The 19778-nt window shown below is 41.5% G+C and overlaps 1 protein-coding gene and 1 long non-coding RNA gene across 3 annotated transcripts; one reads left to right on the top strand and one right to left on the bottom strand.

Annotated features, from left to right (window-relative positions):
* Positions 1-3570: 3570 nt before the first annotated feature.
* Positions 3571-6213, bottom strand: LOC115191969 (uncharacterized). Its single transcript, XR_003877815.1, has 2 exons — positions 5257-6213; positions 3571-5081 (listed from the first exon to the last, which is right to left on the bottom strand). It is a non-coding gene; the product is annotated as an uncharacterized LOC115191969 (long non-coding RNA).
* A 1395-nt stretch (positions 6214-7608) lies between these two features.
* On the top strand, positions 7609-19283 carry LOC115191965 (SLAM family member 8-like). Of its 2 annotated transcripts, none has more exons than XM_029750032.1 (5): positions 7609-7664; positions 16362-16697; positions 18168-18467; positions 18772-18870; positions 19000-19283. In XM_029750032.1, exons 1-5 carry the CDS (start codon positions 7619-7621, stop codon positions 19050-19052), a joined length of 834 nt encoding a protein of 277 aa, XP_029605892.1. In that variant the 5' UTR covers positions 7609-7618; the 3' UTR covers positions 19053-19283. The 2 variants fall into 2 exon arrangements, with proteins under 2 accessions (XP_029605892.1, XP_029605891.1); XM_029750031.1 differs by lacking the exon at positions 7609-7664 and adding an exon at positions 11603-12262.
* The last annotated feature ends 495 nt before the right edge of the window (positions 19284-19778 follow it).

Raw genomic sequence — 19778 nt, 5'->3', positions numbered from 1 at the left:
CCTAACATTCTCCTGCAAAATGTCTTGATAAACTTGGAAATTCAATTTTCCGTCGATGACAACAAGCTGTCCAGGCCCTGAGGCAGCAAAGCAGCCCCAAACCATGATGCTCCCTCCACCATACTTTACAGTTGGGATGAGGTTTTGATGTTTGTGTGCTGTGCCTTTTATTTCTCCACACATAGTGTTTGTGTGTTCCTTCCAAACAACTCAACTGTAGTTTCATCTGTCCACAGAATATTTTGCTAGTAGCGCTATGGAACATCCAGGTGCACTTTTGCAATTTTCAGACAGCTGTTTTTTTGGACAGCAGTGGCTTCTTCTGTGGTGTCCTCCCATGAACACCATTCTTGTTAAGTGTTTTACATATCGTAGACTCGTCAACAGAGATGTTAGCATCTCCGATCCATGGTTGTTTCCCGATGGATGTACGTTGCCCATAATCCTACATCCTACTGCCCAATGGCTATCACTGCCACATTTGTAGCAACGCTGGCAAGTCTGTTGACCAGTCTCATAACAACCTTTTCATTTCTCTCTGTTGGTTGGACTTGGTTTTCTGTTGGAGCGATTCCTAACTTAACTGTCACCCTGGCCCTGCACTGACTGTACTAAAAAGTTAATCACTGGTGTTAATATTCTGGAGATGCACTCTCATCTCTACCCTGACATTAACATTTGTTAATCCAGTAACAACGGCCTGCAGGCATTGGCTCTTGACAAACTCTGTGCCATATTTCAGTCCTGATTGGGCTCGAGCTGAGGTCAAAGACTCTGTCTAGGAAGTCCAAGGCAGACTCTCCCAGCTCTTGTTTCCTTGGTCAACTTGTGATACAGTTCAGCAGCGTCCTTCTCTGCATGTGTCCTCAAGATTTGCCTTAGTGTGTAGTGTTATGTCTGTTTTTCCCTCCAGATAACTCCTCATTTTAAGCCCTGGGCTCACAGCTCTGATTACTGCTTCTATGATTTCTAATTCATTGTACCTTTTTCTCCATCCATTTTCAATTTGATGTTCTAGGCTGCTGAAGCTGAGCTTATCTTAATGATTCTGATCTATCTGCCCATGGATTTTAAAGTCTTTATAACTGGACATACTCACTCCATTCTCTCTCTGTGGCAGGTGCCTTTCTGGAGCTGAGACCACTTCTCTGCTGGGCTGAAGGCCCCCTCCCTCCTCTTTTCGTCCTGCTGCAGCTCCCGTCTCTCCGCTGGGTTCGCTGTCCACTTGCATCGTTGGCGCCGACTGGCTGGGACTTGTAGGCAGACTTTAAGCAGTATCTTCAGAGTCCGATATTCCTTTGATTTCGTCTTTCAGTTGAAGCAGCCAAGACTTTGCCTCATCCTCTGATTCCATTAAATCCTCCTTCTCACAGTAATCTTACATCAATTTGCTCCCCAAAGCGTGATGGCTCTTTCCTTTGACTTCAGAGTCAGCAACGCCTCCTATTCCACAACATACACACAAGTGTCGTAAATTGTCCTCAGTTAAAGTCCATAAACTCTGTTCGATTTCATCCAACAAAGTTTCCCGCTCTCGACTCATATTGTCCTACTCACGTGGCAACAACGACAATGCAGCCAATGGCGAGATAGCTACAATCAGTTAGGTGTTTAGCCCGCTAACGTTAGCAAGCTAGCTACTCTCCCAATGTCGCTCACTCGTTGTCGTTCAAGGAATATGGGCCAGTGCTCACATGAAAATAAATCTCAGCGGAGCCAACAAATGTGTTACCCTTTCTATGAGCTTAAAAAATATAATATACAACGCGAAAGGTACTGTTTACTTGACTTTGAATCATGTCAGCACATGTAACAGCAGTTTACAGCACTTTTTGTTCATTTTTCTTCCTCTCCCCAGTTCACTTAAACTATATTTATTTCCCATGGGCTTCACCATGAGTACCCCCTAGTGACTGGAATACAACTGTATTAAGCCCCTTACATATCGGCTAGCCTATACATTGTTTTCAATCTATTGTAAACCCCATTTCCCACGAATTAAGGAGCACAAAAATTATACAGCTCTGCCAAGACCTTCCATTTTGCCTCACACACAAGATGTGGGTGAGAACAGGGCTGCTGGTCTGGTTGAGTCTGTTTTCTCTCCCCTGTACCAGAATAGGGTAGCATCTCTCCCGTTGTCCACAGAACACACCACTGAACAGCTCTCACTGTCAGGGGAAATGGCCAGTTATGATACCAGATGACATGGAGTACAAGGAGTGTAATGTAATAGCTGAATGCAAATTGTAAGAAGCATTCCAATTTTTTTTTTTATGAAATAATAAATGTCCCGGTGTGTCAAATTTGCATGTAGCCTAAATTAGCCTAGGCCTGTGCCTTATGAGATATGAGTCCAATTTTCTTAAGCCTTACAGAAAATATGACAATGTTCTAATTTACAAGGAACCGTGTCACATGGAGATGCGAAATTTAGACTATATTTTGCTAACTGACAGCTTCGAAAATTATATATTTTTTTATAGGCTACAGGGAGCGCTTTTGCCCATAGTCAGTCTATTGGCATAGGCTTCTCTCTTCCTTGGTGTTTGATGCGCTATTTAGCCTACTTAAATAGGCTACACAATAACATTTTCTGAGTGTACCAGGTAGCAAATATTTTCATGTAGGATATTTATTTATAGGCCTATTTTAGAAATTAACCACGTTTTGCTCCAAACTGTTGGGCGTGCTTGGTAAGGCTAAAGCAACTGAAAGTTGATGGAAGTGAAGTAGGGGGGAGGTGCATCTGCAACGGCCAAAAGTCGGACAATAAGGTAGTTTTCCAACAGCAAGCCTCAAATCAATATGGCAGGTTGCCATTGGCTATAAGTGTCATTGTTTTGGGGGACCGAGTGACGCAGAGTTCTAAGGCGTCACTTTAGACCCGGGTTCGATCCCGGTCTGTATCACAACCGGCCGAGATCGGGAGTCCCATAGGGTGGCGCACAATGTGCCTGTCATGCCAAATAGTTTCCACCCCTACGTCACAATTGGGGGATTCGATAAACTATTAGCGTCCGTTGCTATATCAAAGATGTGACGACCTATAAGCATTTTTGAGATCATTAGTCTAAATGACGTTACTTTCATCATCGCTATGCAAACAAGACTGATTTCCACTACAATTTCATTTTGTGTAGCTAATAAAATGAAAACATGAATTAACTATTTTTTGGTACCTTGTTAACATTACAACATGAAATCCATGTTTTAAACGTTGCTACGTTCCGTTTATGTAATCTGCTTGACACGTTTACTTACCTTACAGATGACTAAATCAGCTAATTTCCACTCCATTCATATACAAATCATTTTGATTCCTACACTGGCTTGTCTGGCTGTCATGTTTTTATTTCAAACTGCCCTTCCCTACACTGAATTAATATGTCAGTATTCCTATTTTGATGTATTTTTTTTAATATCTCGCATAGCTCATTAGTACACCCTTGTGGTTTAATATATATATCTATTGTAGATCCTAGGATACAACAATGAATAATGTGGAACAAATGAATATTATCAAAGGATACCTTACAACTTACAATAATGAACACCATAGGAAACAGCTGAAAACCAACCTGACAATTTTAATACATACACTTTGATAATTGTTGGTACAGTTGTGTAATTTATTTTCAGATTATTTTTGGTACACTCACATGGCAATCAGAATGAAATACATAATTTGGGTGTGTGAAATAAAGAGGTGGGTGCTGTGTGGTTAGGGGGTTCTGCCTGTCACTTCTCAACAGGCAGTCTCAGAAGAGGGACTTGAAGAGGGAGACTAAGTCCAGGCACTGCTGCTCTCTTTGTTCTGAGTGTTTGCAGTGCTAGTGTTTTTAGTTCATCTCTGTATCTCACATATTATATGCCCAGTATGATACGGCTAGCAAACATTTTTAGCAGATAACGACAATAGCAGTAGCTTTAGATTATGTAATGAGATGGAGGGGATGGGATGAGTGGACAGATTGCCTAACAATCAGACTTCACTTGATCAGAATTTCATGTGGAGGGAGAGAAAGAGTTAAAGAATGAGGAAAGACGCAGAATCAAGAGATGCTTGATCAGGTGCTGCGGCTAGTTCTTCCTGTCACTTGTCCTCGACAGGCAGCCAGTCTCAGTCAGGGGTTCAATAACAGGGGCCTGGTTTAGTTGGAAGCCCTTTCATTACGTCAAGGTACAGGTCGAGAGTAGGATTTTGTTTTTAATCAAGGCCTTTAACACCCTACATTTGTAGTGCTTGATCTGATGGGGCTTGGATAGGTGTAGCAATATGGTGATGACTTAACCCTGCTGTTTAATGGAGTCGGACACTTCTGCCATATTACATACACAAATCTAGAACCTCCAGATATGCAAACATTAACTAGAAACCAATGTCCAATTCCATACCAAGCCTCGCCTAAAATTTGATTTGGACACAAAAGATGAATGGCTAGGGAGAAGGGGTTATGGACCAGTAAATCTGTACCTGGGCAACTGAACAGTCAATTTCAGTCAACTGAAAATGTCACTTGCAACGAATACATTTAATATGCAAGTGTCAACATTTACAGCTAATTCGAGCAAGTTTCAAATATTTACCAGCAAACAAATGGAAAAATATACAAATATTTACATGCTTGTAAATGTTACTTGGAATACAAGACAGATACATGTGCTGTATACTTACCAAACAACTTACCAACTTCACAGCCAATGTCTGCAAAAAAACACCTTCATACAAATTTAAAACAATGTTACAACAGGTTAAGGTTATTTACAATAACATACAATATACAACAATGTAGTCAAATACATACCGTCTTGAGGTGGGGAGCCGGCCAAGCAGTGAAAACAGATGACGGACATCATGGACAGACAAATTCACGCACATTGACAATATGAGACAAACAAGACACATGAAAATGCTTGCCGCATATCCTGCACTGGGCCACCTCCTTACCCTTTCTCACATATTTCCGACAGAAGCAGTGAACACTGACCTCTGTTGTGTAGGGTGTGGACACCTTGGGAGGCCTGGACCCAGGACGGGGACTGGAATCGGGACTGGGAAATGCTGCCAGGTGCCCGGCCTGAAAACAAGAGAAAATATGTTTTCTCATGGATTTCTGATGGTATCGTGCCATGAAGGGTTCCTCATCTCTGCAGAGTGTAAGACTGTTTGCAATAGCAAGAAAATCGCACATCAGTAAATAAACTTGGCTATTTATATAGTTGGTGACAGAATATAGCCAGTAATGTTATTACCTTGTTCCAGAGTTCACGACCTCGGTCACTTAAGATGACCTCAGGGAACAAAGATCACCCGCACACAGATTGCCTCTCTTGCTGAGTTGTTGTACCCCATCCGTAAAACATCCTGCAGAGCAGCAGACTTCTCCTCTGGCACACAGCAGCAAGCTACAGAGCCCCTCCTGGTCCTCGTGTCCATCCTCATGAAGTTATGCAGGACACAGGTAGCCTTCACACACTTGAATTCCAACAGGAGGCAGTCCCAGATGGCCCTGGTCACCAAACCAAGCAGTGCCCTAAATGGTAACTGTAGGCAGGAATCTCCAGTTCACAAGAAACAGACTTCACTATACTCAAATTAGACCACACTGAATATTATGTTACCATTATCTCCCTCCTCACTTTTAGGGCCTGGAACTAATGTTACACAAAGGTACCTCTCACGTTGACAGTTGGGGCTGCTATCCTTTCACCCTCCTCCATGGCTGTTAGCTAGCTAACGTTACCTACAAATGCATTTGTATTTTTTTTTTTACAGTGATAAATACATCAAGATAGCTAGCCAATATGAAGTTGGGCAGCTGGTGATATGTAATGTCGGCTAGATAGCTAACTAGTGTTAGCAGCTCATTTGAGTTAGCCTGCACTGTTGCTAGTTAGCATATAAAACATGTTTTATTTTTTTACATTTTAGAAATGTATTTACTTACTAGTACTTGAATAGGTCCTCCCAGTCATGTGGACGATTGGAAACAGGGCAGCAACGTTTGTCACCAGAGCGTTTTAGACCATATTACTATGTAACGTTAACTATTTACCCATTTAATAACCAGACCTTCATACGAACTTGCTATGCTGAATTCTTAACACACAGCCGAAAGTGCTGCTATATGCTGCCAGCACGCCCAAAAGCGAGCCAATCTGGGCGGGCTCAGCGGAGCGCTTCTGAGGTGAACTAGAACTGCAGGTGTTGTGCCGAAAAGCTCGCCCCCAGAATCCCCCCCTCCCTTCGCGTGAATCCCCACGCACTCAATTCTTCATTGCTGCGACTTGCTTGCTAGTTGAGATTTCTGATCACGTTAGGCTGGGGTTAATTTAATTTTTATGTCGGTTTGATCGCGGGGAGGCACTAATAATAATAATTTCTGTTTGAATATAAAATAAAAAATAAAAACATTCCGGTTCATGGGGAAAACGACATAATGAAAAATAAAACACGTAAACAATTTTTTTTTTTTTAAATCATACTTCCCCAATCACCGAAATGATTTCTTGCACGGTCTCGGCTGTGATATCACGAAGACCCCCAAAACGTTGAGCGGCATTGACAATAATTCCAATTTTCTTGGACTTCGTCTCCGCTTGTGCTGTACATTTTATGACCATTGCAATACATAATACAAAGACCACCTTTTTAACATGTGGCATTTCACTATCCATCGGTTGATGAGAAACCGTCACTGGTCGTGGGGGCTCTACTACCATTGCTTCTGTCCCGCCACTCGTTCCTTCCAATTTTCTCACTGCTTACACACTGGACACTCCTTACTCTTTTACATTTATGACACTGAAGAGGCTTGTGCACAAAAGCTCTTACAGGGTATCTCATGAATCCTAACGTTATATGAGAAGGGAGACTCTTCATCAAAGAGTAGTATGGATGAAGTGACATTTTCTCGGTCCACCATACAGGTCAATCGACGTACACCAACCACTCCATCGATGTCTTCAGTTATATTGTTTAGTTTAATTTCTTGCGTGAACCCCAAAATAACCCCCTTGATAGGCGCCCTGCTACGAAAATCCATGCAGAAAACATACCACTCTGATCGTTAAGTCTTTAAAACACGCTTATTCTGCTCCGTAGACACACACAAAAATCTAAATAGGACCAATCTTGTAACTCACCGACTCTACACTTTGCAACACATTCCAGATTTTCCTGGAGACGATTGACGAGTCTAGTGGTTTCCTATTTTCCAACATAGCTTTAAATCTCGTTTACCTTTTTCTTTGCCACTGTAACCAACTCATTCTCACATTATGCGATAGTAGCTTCACTCGACTCACTAGTAGTTTCAAACAAATCCTCGGTTTCCGTTTTTCGCCACTGTAAGCAACTCAAAGTCACTTCCTGTGTGTCAGCGTCACCCCACCTCCGTTCTCTTTTCTGAGAATTTGAGTTGGGGCGAGCGGTTATATAATTAAAATCAATAATGTTGGATGGTAAGTTGAGACTGTCTCGCATTTCCATTGGTGGCATCGGATTGGCTGAAAGTGTCATTCATTGCACGTACTTGAGACAGACGTCCAAGGCGCGACTGTAGAGCAAGCGAACAGAAATGTAAAGTCCCAGCAGTAGAGAACTAACTGGAAAATGACAACGCTTCAATATTTGGGAATATCAGTTATTTTCATCATCGGTGAGTATATAGAAGTTGTACTTCGTGTTGGTGTTTGTTACTGCTGTAATATAAAGGAAGGCAGGTATTCTCATAATGTATAGACCTATGGTTATTCATGTATACCTTTAATTCAAAAATCAAATCAAATTTTATTGGTCACATACACATATTTAGCATATGTTATTGCGTGTGTAGCGAAATGCTGGCGTTCCTAGCTCCGACAGTGCAGTCGTATCTAACAATTCAAATCAATACACAAATCTAAAAGTAAAAGAATGGAATTAATAAATATACATTTTAGGACGAGCAATGTCGGAGTGGCATTGACTAAATACAGTAGAATAGAATACAGTATATACATATGAGATTGTTTAATTTTTTTATTTTACCAGGTAAATTGACTGAGAACACATTCTCATTTACAGCAACGACCTGGGGAATAGTTTCAGGGGAAAGGAGGGGGATGAATGAGCCAATTGTAAGCTGGGGATGATTAGATGGCCGTGATGGTATGAGGGCCAGATTGGGAATTTAGCCAGGACACAGGGGTTAACACCCCTACTCTTACGATAAGTGCAATGGGATCTTTAATGACCTCAGAGAGTCAGGATACCCGTTTAACGTCCCATCCGAAAGACGGCACCCTACACAGGGCAGTGTCCCCAATCACTGCCCTGGGGCATTGGGATATTTTTTAGACCAGAGGACAGAGTGCCTCCTACTGGCCCTCCAGGGACTGACCAGGACCAACCATGCTTAGCTTCAGAAGCAAGCCAGCAGTGGGATGCAGGGTGGTATGCTGATGAGTAAAGCAGTATGTAAACATTATTAAAGTGACTAGTGTTCCATTATTTAAAGTGGCCAGTGATTCTAGAATTCTAACATGTCTATAATATATGGGGCAGCAGCCTCTATGGTGCAGGGTTGAGTAGCCGGGTGGTACCCTGCTAGTGATGGCTATTTAACAGTCTGATGGCCTTGAGACAGAAGCTGTATTTCAGTCTCTCGTCCCAGTTTTGATGAACCTGTACTGACTTCGCCTTCGAGATGACAGCGGGGTGAACCGGCGGGGTGAACTGTCTCGTCATTGTTGGTAATCAGGCCTACTACTGTTGAGTCGTCTGCTAACTTGATGATTGGAGGCGTGCATGGCCATGCAGTCATGGGTGAACAGGGAGTACAGGAGGGGGCTGAGCGCCCACCCGTGTGGGGGCCCTGTGTTGAGGATCAGTGAAGTGGAGTTGTTGTTTCCTACCTTCACCATCTGGGGGCGGCCTGTCAGGATGTCCCGGACCCAGTAGCACAGGGCGGGGTTCAGACCCAGGGCCCCGAGCTTAATGATGAGCTTGGAGGGTACTATGGTGTTAAAGGCTGAGCTATAGTCAATGTACAGCATTCGGAAGTAGGTATTCCTCTTGTCCAGATGGGATAGGGCAGTGTGCAGTGCAATGGCGATTGTATCGTCTGTGGCTCTATTGGGGCGGTAAGCAAATTGAAGTGAGTCTAGGGTGTCTGGTAAGGTAGTGATATGATCCTTAACTAGTCTCTCAAACCACTTCATGATGACAGAAGTGTGTGCTACGGGCGATAGTCATTTAGTTTAGTTACCTTTGCTGTCTTGGGTACAGGAACAATGGTAGACATCTTGAAGCAAGCGGGGACAGCAGACTGGGATAGGGAGAGATTGAATATGTCAGTTTACACTCCAGCCAGCTGGTCCACGCATGCTCTGAGGACGCGGCCAGCCTTGCGAAGGTAACACGCTTAAATGTCTTATTCACTTCGGCCACAGAGAACGAGAGCCCACAGTCCTTGGGAGCGGGCCGCGTCGGTGGCACTGTGTTATCCTCAAAGCGGGCGAAGAAGGTGTTTAGCTTGTCTGGGAGCAAGACATAGGTGTCCGCGACGTGGCTGGTTTTCCCTTTGTAATCCGTGATGATCTGTAGACCCTGCCACATACGTCCCGTGTCTGAGCCCTTGAATTGCACCTCCACTTTGTCTCTGTACTGACGACCATATTCCCAGTCACCTTCCCGTGGCTATTCTCAGAGGCTACTCGAAACCAGCCCAACCCCAGAACATATCCCAGTCCGCGTGATCAAAACTATCTTGAAGCATGGATTTCGATTGGTCAGACCAGTGTTGAATAGACCTTAGCACTAGTACTTCCTGTTTGAGTTTCTGCCTATAGGAAGGGAGGAGCAAAATGGAGTCGTGATCTGGTTTGGCGGGGGAGGGTCTTGTAGACATTGTGAAAAGGCGAGTAGCTAGTGTTTTCCCTAAACGAGTCCTACAAACAAGGTGTTGATAGAACTTCGATAGCATTTTTCTCAAATTTGCTTTGCTAAAATTCACAGCTACAATAAATGTGGCCTCATGTGGTTCTCATTTTGAATGAAGTCCAGTGTAGTTCCTTGAGCCATCTCTTTTCTTTAGTTTTGTTTGCGCTATTTAGCCTACTCAAGAGGCTTAGCCCTATTTAATTACATTTTACAAGTCTATTAGGGAGCAAATGTATTAACATAGTTATATTAATTATTTATTGGCTTATTTTAGAAATGAACCACATGTTTTGTTCTGAACCAATTGTTTGGCCCTATCCCGATTTGGGCAATGACTGCAGAATCAAAACTGTTTCTCTTTAACATTGACTCCTTTCCTTTTGCGTTGATTAATTGTTGTTTATTACGCTAGATCCGAGCATTTAAAACACGTTATTGGTGAAAATGTGTCATAGTGACCTTAAAGAAGCATGCTCGTTTTACAAGCTGTTTTGGCCTAGCCTACTTCATGCAGGGAGCGCTTTTGCCCGTCAGCTGTTCCTCTCTTTTGTAGGCCTATTTTTTTTTACTAGGGGCGTAAAAAATGTCACGTATTCGACCAATAAAACTCATGAAAAACACAACACTATAGAACAATCCTTGAATAGCTTTTAAGGCCTAGAAACAATAAATGACTTGTTAACAGGAAATACATTTATTTCCATGACAGAATCCTTTTTTCAGGACCCTGTGTTTCGAAGATAATTCGTAAAAATCCGAATAACTTCACAGATCTTCATTGTAAAGGGTTTAAACCAGGGGTCACCAACACGGTGCCCGCGGGCACCAGGTCGCCCCCAGGGGCCACATGAGTCGCCCGCAGGCCTGGTCTAAAAATAGCACAACTCACTAGTGAGCTGCGTCTGAAATGTAATTGTAATTTGTTGCTATTCTTTTTAATCACACTTGCATTTATATATATTTAAAAATGACTATCTTAAAAATATTTTCATTATACATGAGTTTAGATAAGTTTAGGTGAACTCTGACCTACTCTAGTTCAAAGGTCAGTATTGTGCGCGGGAAAAACCAGTGCTCGTGGAGAATAAGCTAGCGGGCGCAGCGAAGATGGTAGATGAATGCAGTTTCTTGCCCCAAAAACATGGCAGAAAAAAGGAAGAAAACGTATCACTTTCACAATGATTGGGAGGAGGAATTATTTTTTTACGACTGTGAAAGAAACCTGCGTGTGTCTCATTTGCGGGGCGACTGTGGCGACGGCAAAGCGGCACAATGTGGAGAGACACTTCACTACGTGTCACAAAAGCTACCATGCTAACTACCCACCGGGAAGTGCACTGCGGGCAGAAAAAGCCCGTGAGCTAAACGCAGCTTTGGGTAAGCAACAGTCTTTTTTCACGAGGACGGCGAAAAAGTCACAAAAAGCACCCGAAGCCTCGTTTAGAGCTACACATTTTCTGATCAAGAAGAAGGCATTTTCAGATGGAGAAGTTGTCAAAGAAGCAATGATTATAATTGCTAACACTGTACTTAAAGACGAGAAAAATGGAACTGATCTAATCTCCACTCTCTCCGACGTCCAACTGGGTGCATCTACGATGGTTAGACGAGTGTCAGCTATGTCTGGTAACTTGGCGGATCAGCTGGACCGGGATCTGGCGAAGTGCAGATCCAGTGCGACGAGTCCGTGGACAGCAGCAGTATAGCGCAGCTGTTAGTTTTTATCCGGATGGTGTTTGAAGATTTCTCCACAAGAGAAGAACTCCTGGCACTACTGCCCTTATAGACAACTACGAGGGGAGTTGACATTTACAACACGGTGAAGGAGTTTTTCGTGCAGAAAAAGGTACCATTGGGAAAAGCTGGTAGCGGTGACTACAGACGGGGCTCCTGCTATGATCGGCCGACATACAGGTTTCATCGCTCACTGTAAAAGTGACCCAGACTTCTCAAAATGTCTGCATTAACACTGCATCATTCACCAGCAGGCGTTATGTGCAAAAGTGATCGGCTTTGAGCACGTGATGACTCCCGTTGTAAAAATCATAAACAACATCCGCTCCAAAGCAAAACAGCACAGGATTTTCAAGGTGCTATTGGAGGAGATGTCAGCTGAATATGGTGACCTGCTGCTACACACAGAAATCCGATGGCTCAGCAGAGGACGAGTTTTACTTCGTTTTTTGTCACTTTTGGGTGAAATCAAAGAGTTCAAGCAGTCCAAAGACGAAGACGTCTCACTGCTAGAGGACACAGAGTGGACACTTGACCTTGCATTTTTGACGGACATTACTGGGAAACTTAACGACTTGAACTGCAAGCTGCAAGGCAAAGGTAAGACTGTTGTTGATCTGATAAGTGCTTTAAATGCATTTAAAGCCAAGATGAACATTTTCTCTGTGGATTTACAGAAAAAAGGTGCTGCACTTTCCCTCTGTGCAGTCGGTGCTGAAAGACAGTGCTTCTGCATCTGAGACATTTGACAAAGTTGCAGAAAAGTTCTGTGAAGTCATAAACAGACTTGGGCAAGAGTTTGAGAATAGGTTTTGTGACCTTCATCAGCTTGAGCCATGTGTGTCGTTCATTTCCAATCCTTTCATGAATGTGGACGCAACATTCTTTGCTGAGCAACTAAGTGCAATGTTCAACTTGGATGCTGGACAGGTGGAGATTGAAATCATAACATTGCAAAATGACCTCCACCTCAAAGCCTACCAGGCTGCACCAAACATTTGGTGCCTTGTTGACACAGAGAAGTACAGTGGAGTATGCACAGCAGCTATGAAGGTTGCTAGCCTGTTTGGTTCAACCTATCTCTGTGAATCAGCGTTTTCTGACATGAACTTCATCAAGAACAAACACAGAACACACCTCACTGATGCACATCTGAAAGACTCACTCACAATTGCAGTGTCAAGTTACACACCAGATTACAATACACTGGTGAACAGCATGCAATGCCAGTCTTCCCACGAACAAAGAAACAGATACCAGATGTTGTCAGTGAAAACATGGCAGTGCCATGGCGAAGTTTCATTAAAATATTTTAGAATTGTGTTCAATAAAAGTGTGTTAAAAAATGCAGCAGATTTGGTCATTAGTTCAAAATGTGACAAGATTTATTTAAAAATAAGTTGATTTTTCTAACATTACATAATTGATAACTTTTTGAAACAGTTCATGATTTGTTAAAAGGGTTTGTCAGTGGCTAGTGAAAATGGGACGTTTTTCCTATGAAATGTAGTGATGTAAGTGATCGTCTGAATTTTACAATTACTGAGATTAAAGTGCTGAATATTGATATCCGTTCCCACCTTATTGTCATTGTTGATAATTACTGTGAGAAATATTAACGTGATCAGTGTCTTCACATAGATGAGTATCATTAATCATTATTAATAACGTATAACTAAAGGCAAACTGAGAAAATTTGTTATTTCAGAAGAGCGTATCAAACTGGTAGCCCTTCGTATGACTCAGTACCCATGAAGTAGCTCTCAGTTTCAAAAAGGTTGGTGACCCCTGGTTTAAACACTGTTTCCCATGCTTGTTCAATGAACCATAAACAATTAATGAACATGCACCTGTGGAACGGTCGTTAAGACACTAACAGCTTACAGACGGTAGGCAATTATGGTAAGTTATAAAAACGTCGGACACTAAAGAGGCCTTTCTACTGACTCTGAAAGACACCGAAATAAAGATGCCCAGGGTCCCTGCTCATCTGCGTGAACGTGCCTTAGGCATGTTGCAAGGAGGCATGAGGACTGCAGATGTGGCCAGGGCAATAAATTGCAATGTCCGTACTGTGAGACGCCTAAGACAGCGCTACAGGGAGACAGGACGGACAGCTGATCATCCTCGCATTGGCAGACCACGTGTAACAACACATGCACAGGATCGGTACATCCGAACATCACACCTGCGGGACAGGTACACGATGGAAACAACAACTGCCCGAGTTACACCAGGAACACACAATCCCCCCATCAGTGCTCGGACTGTCCGCAATAGGCTGAGAGAGGCTGGACTGAGGGCTTGTAGGCCTATTGTAAGGCAGGTCCTCACCAGATATCACCGGCAACAACGTAGCCTATGGGCACAAACGGAGGGTAGGGGAGGTGCATCTGCAACAGCCAGACATTAAAGTTGTTTTCCAACAGCAAGGTTCAGATCAACTTCAGTGTTGGCATTGTTTATAAAAGGTTCTTTAAATTGTCAAAATAAACATGTATCTAACCCCCATATCCAGGGGCGGAAATCCCGGGGGGGACACGACCCCCCCCATCCTGGAAAAATATGATTTGTCCCCCCCAATATATCACTGAAACATAACTGTAATTTAAATAATATTTATAATACGCAATGAAAGCAGTTGTGCTGATTTATAGACACTTAATAGCGCGTTTTTAAGTTTCAAAAGATTGCGACCCCCCCCACCCTTTCCCTCACAATGGTTTGATCCACTGCCAGTTCCTTAGCTTGCTAGGTAACAGAGAGGTCGTATCTACTGTCTGAAAGGCACTCAATGCACGTAACTGACGTGAGGTTAATCCAGTCAATCGCGCACACACACTAGCTGAATATGCAGAGCTAGCGCGCAAATATGAACTATTAAGCTAGCTAGTACCTATTCCATTTATGTGGCGTCGTCAAAGATTGAATCTTTGCTATCGTCAATTTATTCCAAGATCAGCATGCAGATGATGTAAGTTAGTGCTTCAAAGTCCCTGTGATAAGGTTAGCGATAAACTGAAATCCAAACTAAACAGAACTACACTCTCTTCTACCATTGTCTTAAATATATTTAATGGTCTCGTTGCAGAAGCTAAATTGTCGCAAAGGAACTTATTTATTTTATTTCACCTTTATTTAACCCGGGTAGCAAAGATTATAGCAAACACCACTGAAACTGAATTGGTGCTCGCTAGCTTTGCAAATTCAGCTATTGTTGGAAGCCAGCCAATATGAAACAAACTATTAAAATTACAAAAGGTTGCAGCATATGTTGTGTAAATGGTGAACTCATACAGCTGTCAACTCTTGTCATTTTAATCCGTTTCACATTTGCTAGCTACCTTTTAGATCGAAGCCCAAATAGAATGATTGAAGATGATAGAAGCCCATCTCCTACTGTAAATAACCTACACACTGTGTGTGTAGCCAGCCAGCCAGGTAGAAAAATGGCAGAAAAATAAAAGACGGACATCAGAGTATTTTTCAATACACCAAAACGCATAGTAAGAACCCTAGTAGCCTAATATCTCAAAGACTAGTTGATAAAATGTTCATAAGAAAGAAAATAAATTCTAATGGAAATGTTTCACAATAATGTCATTAGGCAGAGCAGGCAACAGATGGCACACAGACAGCAGAGTTGGGGACAGATATGCAGGGACAGACTGGCAGAGACAGGGAGTCTCAGGTAAGTTTGTTGAGTCTTTGTTTGGCAACATTATGAAAGGTTCTCAATTTTTTTGACTTGTAAAATAAGAACATAATTGGAAAATGCCATGGATACCCCCACTCTCAACTTAAACTGGTGACTGAACTAAGATTTGTTAAAGGCAATGGTATTGCTGTTGTGATTAGTTGTGTAGTTTTGGGTACCGGTAGTTAGGAGTACGGCAAACACCTTATTTCTTTGGTTCCTCAATATACATTTACCATATTACAATGTAGGCTATGTGTTACAGCACTACTTTTGGTGTCCCCCTCAGGAATTGCTCTTGAGAAAATGTCATGTAATTGTCCCCTCCAAAGTTGATATCAGATTTTCGCCCCTGGTATCTACGTCATCTCGCTGAGTCTACCTTTAAACCTAACCTATGACCTGACCCATCACCTTATGCATTATGCCGATTTCAAAACTACTGGGAACTCAGAACTCTTTGACTTCAGTGCGTTTAACACAACTGGGAACTCGGAGGAAAACGAGCTCTTGCAAGGAAACATCGTCTTGAATTTTGAACTGTCTTCCAACTCGTAATTCCAACTCGGGCCTCTTCCAAGACCTCCGACTTTCCTACCTGAAGTTCATGATTTAAAAAAAATGTATATTTAAAACATACAATATACTTGCAGGGAAGACGCTCAACAACTACATCACGTCATGATTTTCCCAGTTGTCCTGAACGTACCATTACCGCCACACAGCTGCATGAAAGTGACATTCCCCAAAACACAAACAGATAAGCCTCCTAACCTCCCACAAATAGGCAACGTTCTGTCCCTAACACTTAAACAATTAAAACAAAAAATACATGTTTTTATAAAACTTAAACTAAATACAAACTAGTAAAGTGGATCTGAAAACAAACTTAAGCTAAACTTAAAACAAACCATAATAACCTTGACATAATAACAGTATGATTTGTGCCCTTTGTCTTTGCTACTGAACAACACATTCATATTTAATCTTTTTTTATTCCAGATCTGTTGGGAGCTGTGAATGCTGAAGTGAATATATTGACACAGAGAGAGGGGCAGTCTGTCACTCTACACACTGGACTAACTGGACTACATGTTGATGATAAGATATTTTGGTTCTTTGGTCCAGACATTCCAAACACCTCAATAGTTGAGAGTCAGGTCATCAGAGGAGAGATTATCACAGAATTCAAAGGAAGATTCCCAGACAGACTGCAGCTGGACAGAGAAACTGGATCTCTCACCATCAGAAATCTCACCCTCAACAACTCTGGAGTTTATCAGCTAGACATTTTCAATACACACAAAACATCTCAGAGATTCTATCTAACTGTCTATGGTGAGTGTTGGTTTTATATACAACAGTGTTTTAAGTGGGACCTAATGCCCTTACCTTACAGTCATAGGTGTGACTCAAAACATTACACAGTGCCTATAATATTCACCCTCAGTGGACTTTTTTCACATGTTGTTGTTGTGTTACAAAGTGGGATTGACATGGATTTAGACCAATATAATTGTTTTGTCATTAATCTACACAAAATACTGCATAATGTCAAAGTGAAAAGAAAACTCTATAAAATGTTCACCCCCTTTGTTAGGAGAAGCCTAAAATAGTTCAGGATTAAGATTGGCCTAACAGATCACGTACTCTGTGTGAAATAATATAATAATATGATATTGGAGGTCAAAAGGTCTTTCAATCCTGAGTCATTCATGAAAAATCTTTTTTTCTTCAGAAAATAACATGAACATTTAATTTAGTCACCAATATTGTATATCAGAGAATGATACAGGCTCACCATTTAGTAATTTTAATGTAACATTTAACCTAATTGCACAGAATACATGATACAATTTTCTAAACAGATATTTTTGAAGTGCTGAATAGAATAAAATAGAGGATAAATAACATTTTCATTACAGTTTATCAAACTTTGGAGCATGTTGAGATTTTTTGTTTTAATTTACAGAAACCGTTTCTTTATACAGTTCATACGTAGAAGAAATCGTCAGATATAGGAGTATTGTGGCATGTATTGTAAAACAGAATCCTACAGTAAAAAGTGTTGATGTAGCGTACTGTATGCCGTTTCTGCCCCAAGCAACATTACACAATATCAACTTTTCTGTGACGTGTTACTGTAACTGCTACAGTATCATCAGCTTAAATCATCAGCTTAAATCATCAGCTTAAAGTGTATCAATTCAATTCTGATATTTACAACACCATTGTAGCGATTGTTATTATGTCCTAAGACACCTAATCTAAAGCCGTATTATGAATAGGCCTAACCAGACATTGAGAATGGAAAGTGTTTATGCGAATCACATGTATGTTCTTGTAATAATGTGGGGTTAGTCATGTTATCCGATGTCTTGTTTTTTGATCACCTGTCAAATAAAATAAACCATGTTTAGAGTTTGTGGTTGAACGCAGACAATTGGATTACTGTAAAATCCTTCCACTGTGTCAACGTCACACCAAGTATTGCATTGTGACGCGCAAATACTTTGAATATGAATGCAAATTGAAAGGGTGATTTTGTGCAGTTAACAAGTGACTGTTTGTTGCACTCAGTCAATTGAGAATGTGCTTAGTTTTGAATTGAGCAGTTTTGATCTGTTTAGATTTGTGCTTAAAGTTGTGAAAATGTACCACATACTTGTGAAAATTGCACCAAAGGGATAAAAAAACTGATGTGCTCACCACAATTTTGTTACTAGTGAGAGTTGTCCTCCTACCCAGAGGACCAATATTAATGACATTAATCTGTGTTAAATCATTGTTTGAATTTTAATATCCCAGCTCCAGGACCACGTCCTCAAGTCAGAAAAATCCCTCAAGGTGATGTTCTGGACAGTTCATCAGAGAAGGGGAGCTGTTCAGTGGTGTGTTCTGTGGAGAACCAGATAGATAGGACCCTGTCCTGGTACAGAGGAGAGAAGAGACTCAACCAGACCAGTAGCCCTGACCTCTCCACCAACCTGTCTCTCCCTCTGGAGATAAAGCTACAGGACAAAGATATCTACAGCTGTGTGGCTGCCAACCCAGTCAGTAACCAGACAACCAAACTCAACATTGAAACGCTCTGCCTTCAGGTTGTAGGTATGTCATTAATGGTAATGTGCAACATTTTTTTTTTATTGGACTGGTTAATTAGTTTACTTGGATCCCCATTCACTGCTATTCTTCCAGCGCTGGGGGTTAGACACCATATAAAACAATAATATTTATCAACAGGAACAGCCCACAGACAGAATTCAGTTACCTTCTTTTTTTGTTGATTAAATTAAGCCAAAAAGTAGAACAATTTAGCAACACTATCAAATTCGATTATGAGAAGAAACAGGGTAAAGTGTAAATATTGTTTTGGGACTCACCAGTTTGTTTCCTGTTTTTATTTTGACAGAGTCTGGTCCTAATCGAATTACAATCATTACGATAGTCCTTGTAATAGAAGCATTATTTTTCGGAATATGCTGCATCTGGAAAAAGAAAGATATTAAAGGTAAGTGACAAACTTCTTGAGTAGCCTAAAGACAAACTACTCCTGCCCAAGTTGATACTGTATGGTATGTCTGTATGTGTGGTATGAGCAGTGTTGAAATACGCAATTGTTTTTGTGCTCACTGTACAGAGTGCTGTGTATCCACCTCAGGGAGTCCAGAAGAGGAGGACTCTGTGGTGTAGCCTACTCTGTCAGACCCTGCATTTCACCTTCCCCACTGAAGAAAGAGAACTCATTAGACTGCATCCCTGCCACTGTAAAAACAGAATGCACATTTTGACATGAACAAAGGATGTGTTTTATGCAGCAAATAATCACTCATCTCTCAGAACATGTTGTGGTAGAGAAACTTGAGTATCTCAGACTGTATTTACACACAAAGCCCAATTCTGATAGTTTTCCCACTAATTAATATTTTGACCAATCACATCAGATCATTTTCAGAGCTGATCTGATTGGTCAGAAGACCAATTAGTGTGTGTGTGTGTGTGTGTGTGTGTGTGTGGGGGGGGGGGGGGGGGGGTCAGAATTGGAATGCCTGTCTAAATGTTGTCAAATCTCCTGAGGGCTACAGATGCATTGATTTAAAAGTTACTTTTCAAAATGCATGTGCTGCAGCAGTGGTACATCATAAAATTACAAACTCTCTCACAGGGTGACACGTAGTGGCAAGTTCGTTTGCGATCATCTAACACTAACCCATGTAATAGTGAACTTCCTGAAATATGCCCCTGACAGTGCAGTTATATAAAACATCTGCTGCAAAGTGGATAAGAGCCATTTTGTATGTAGAAAATAAAATGTATAGAACTCATTTAGGGTGATTTTATGACTATGTAGAATGTATAGAAAATTAGTACTATTAAATGGAAATAATCCATATTTATTACGGTATTAGAAGCCTCCAA

The sequence above is a fragment of the Salmo trutta genome, chromosome 4 (assembly GCF_901001165.1).
Source record: "Salmo trutta chromosome 4, fSalTru1.1, whole genome shotgun sequence".
Lineage (NCBI taxonomy): Eukaryota > Metazoa > Chordata > Actinopteri > Salmoniformes > Salmonidae > Salmo > Salmo trutta.
The sequence above is the reverse complement of the archived record's forward strand: the minus strand, read 5'-3'. Positions and strand labels throughout refer to the sequence as shown.

What these genes read in the sequence shown, in the direction of transcription:
- LOC115191965 (XM_029750031.1), top strand. Translation starts at nt 11,953, where the DNA reads ATGACTCCCGTTGTAAAAATCATAAACAACATCCGCTCCAAAGCAAAA. An exon ending in CTGCAAGCTGCAAGGCAAAG is followed by an intron (nt 12,263 to 16,361) that starts GTAAGACTGTTG and finishes TTTTTATTCCAG; the next exon opens with ATCTGTTGGGAGCTGTGAAT. An exon ending in GAAAAAGAAAGATATTAAAG is followed by an intron (nt 18,871 to 18,999) that starts GTAAGTGACAAA and finishes CTCACTGTACAG; the next exon opens with AGTGCTGTGTATCCACCTCA.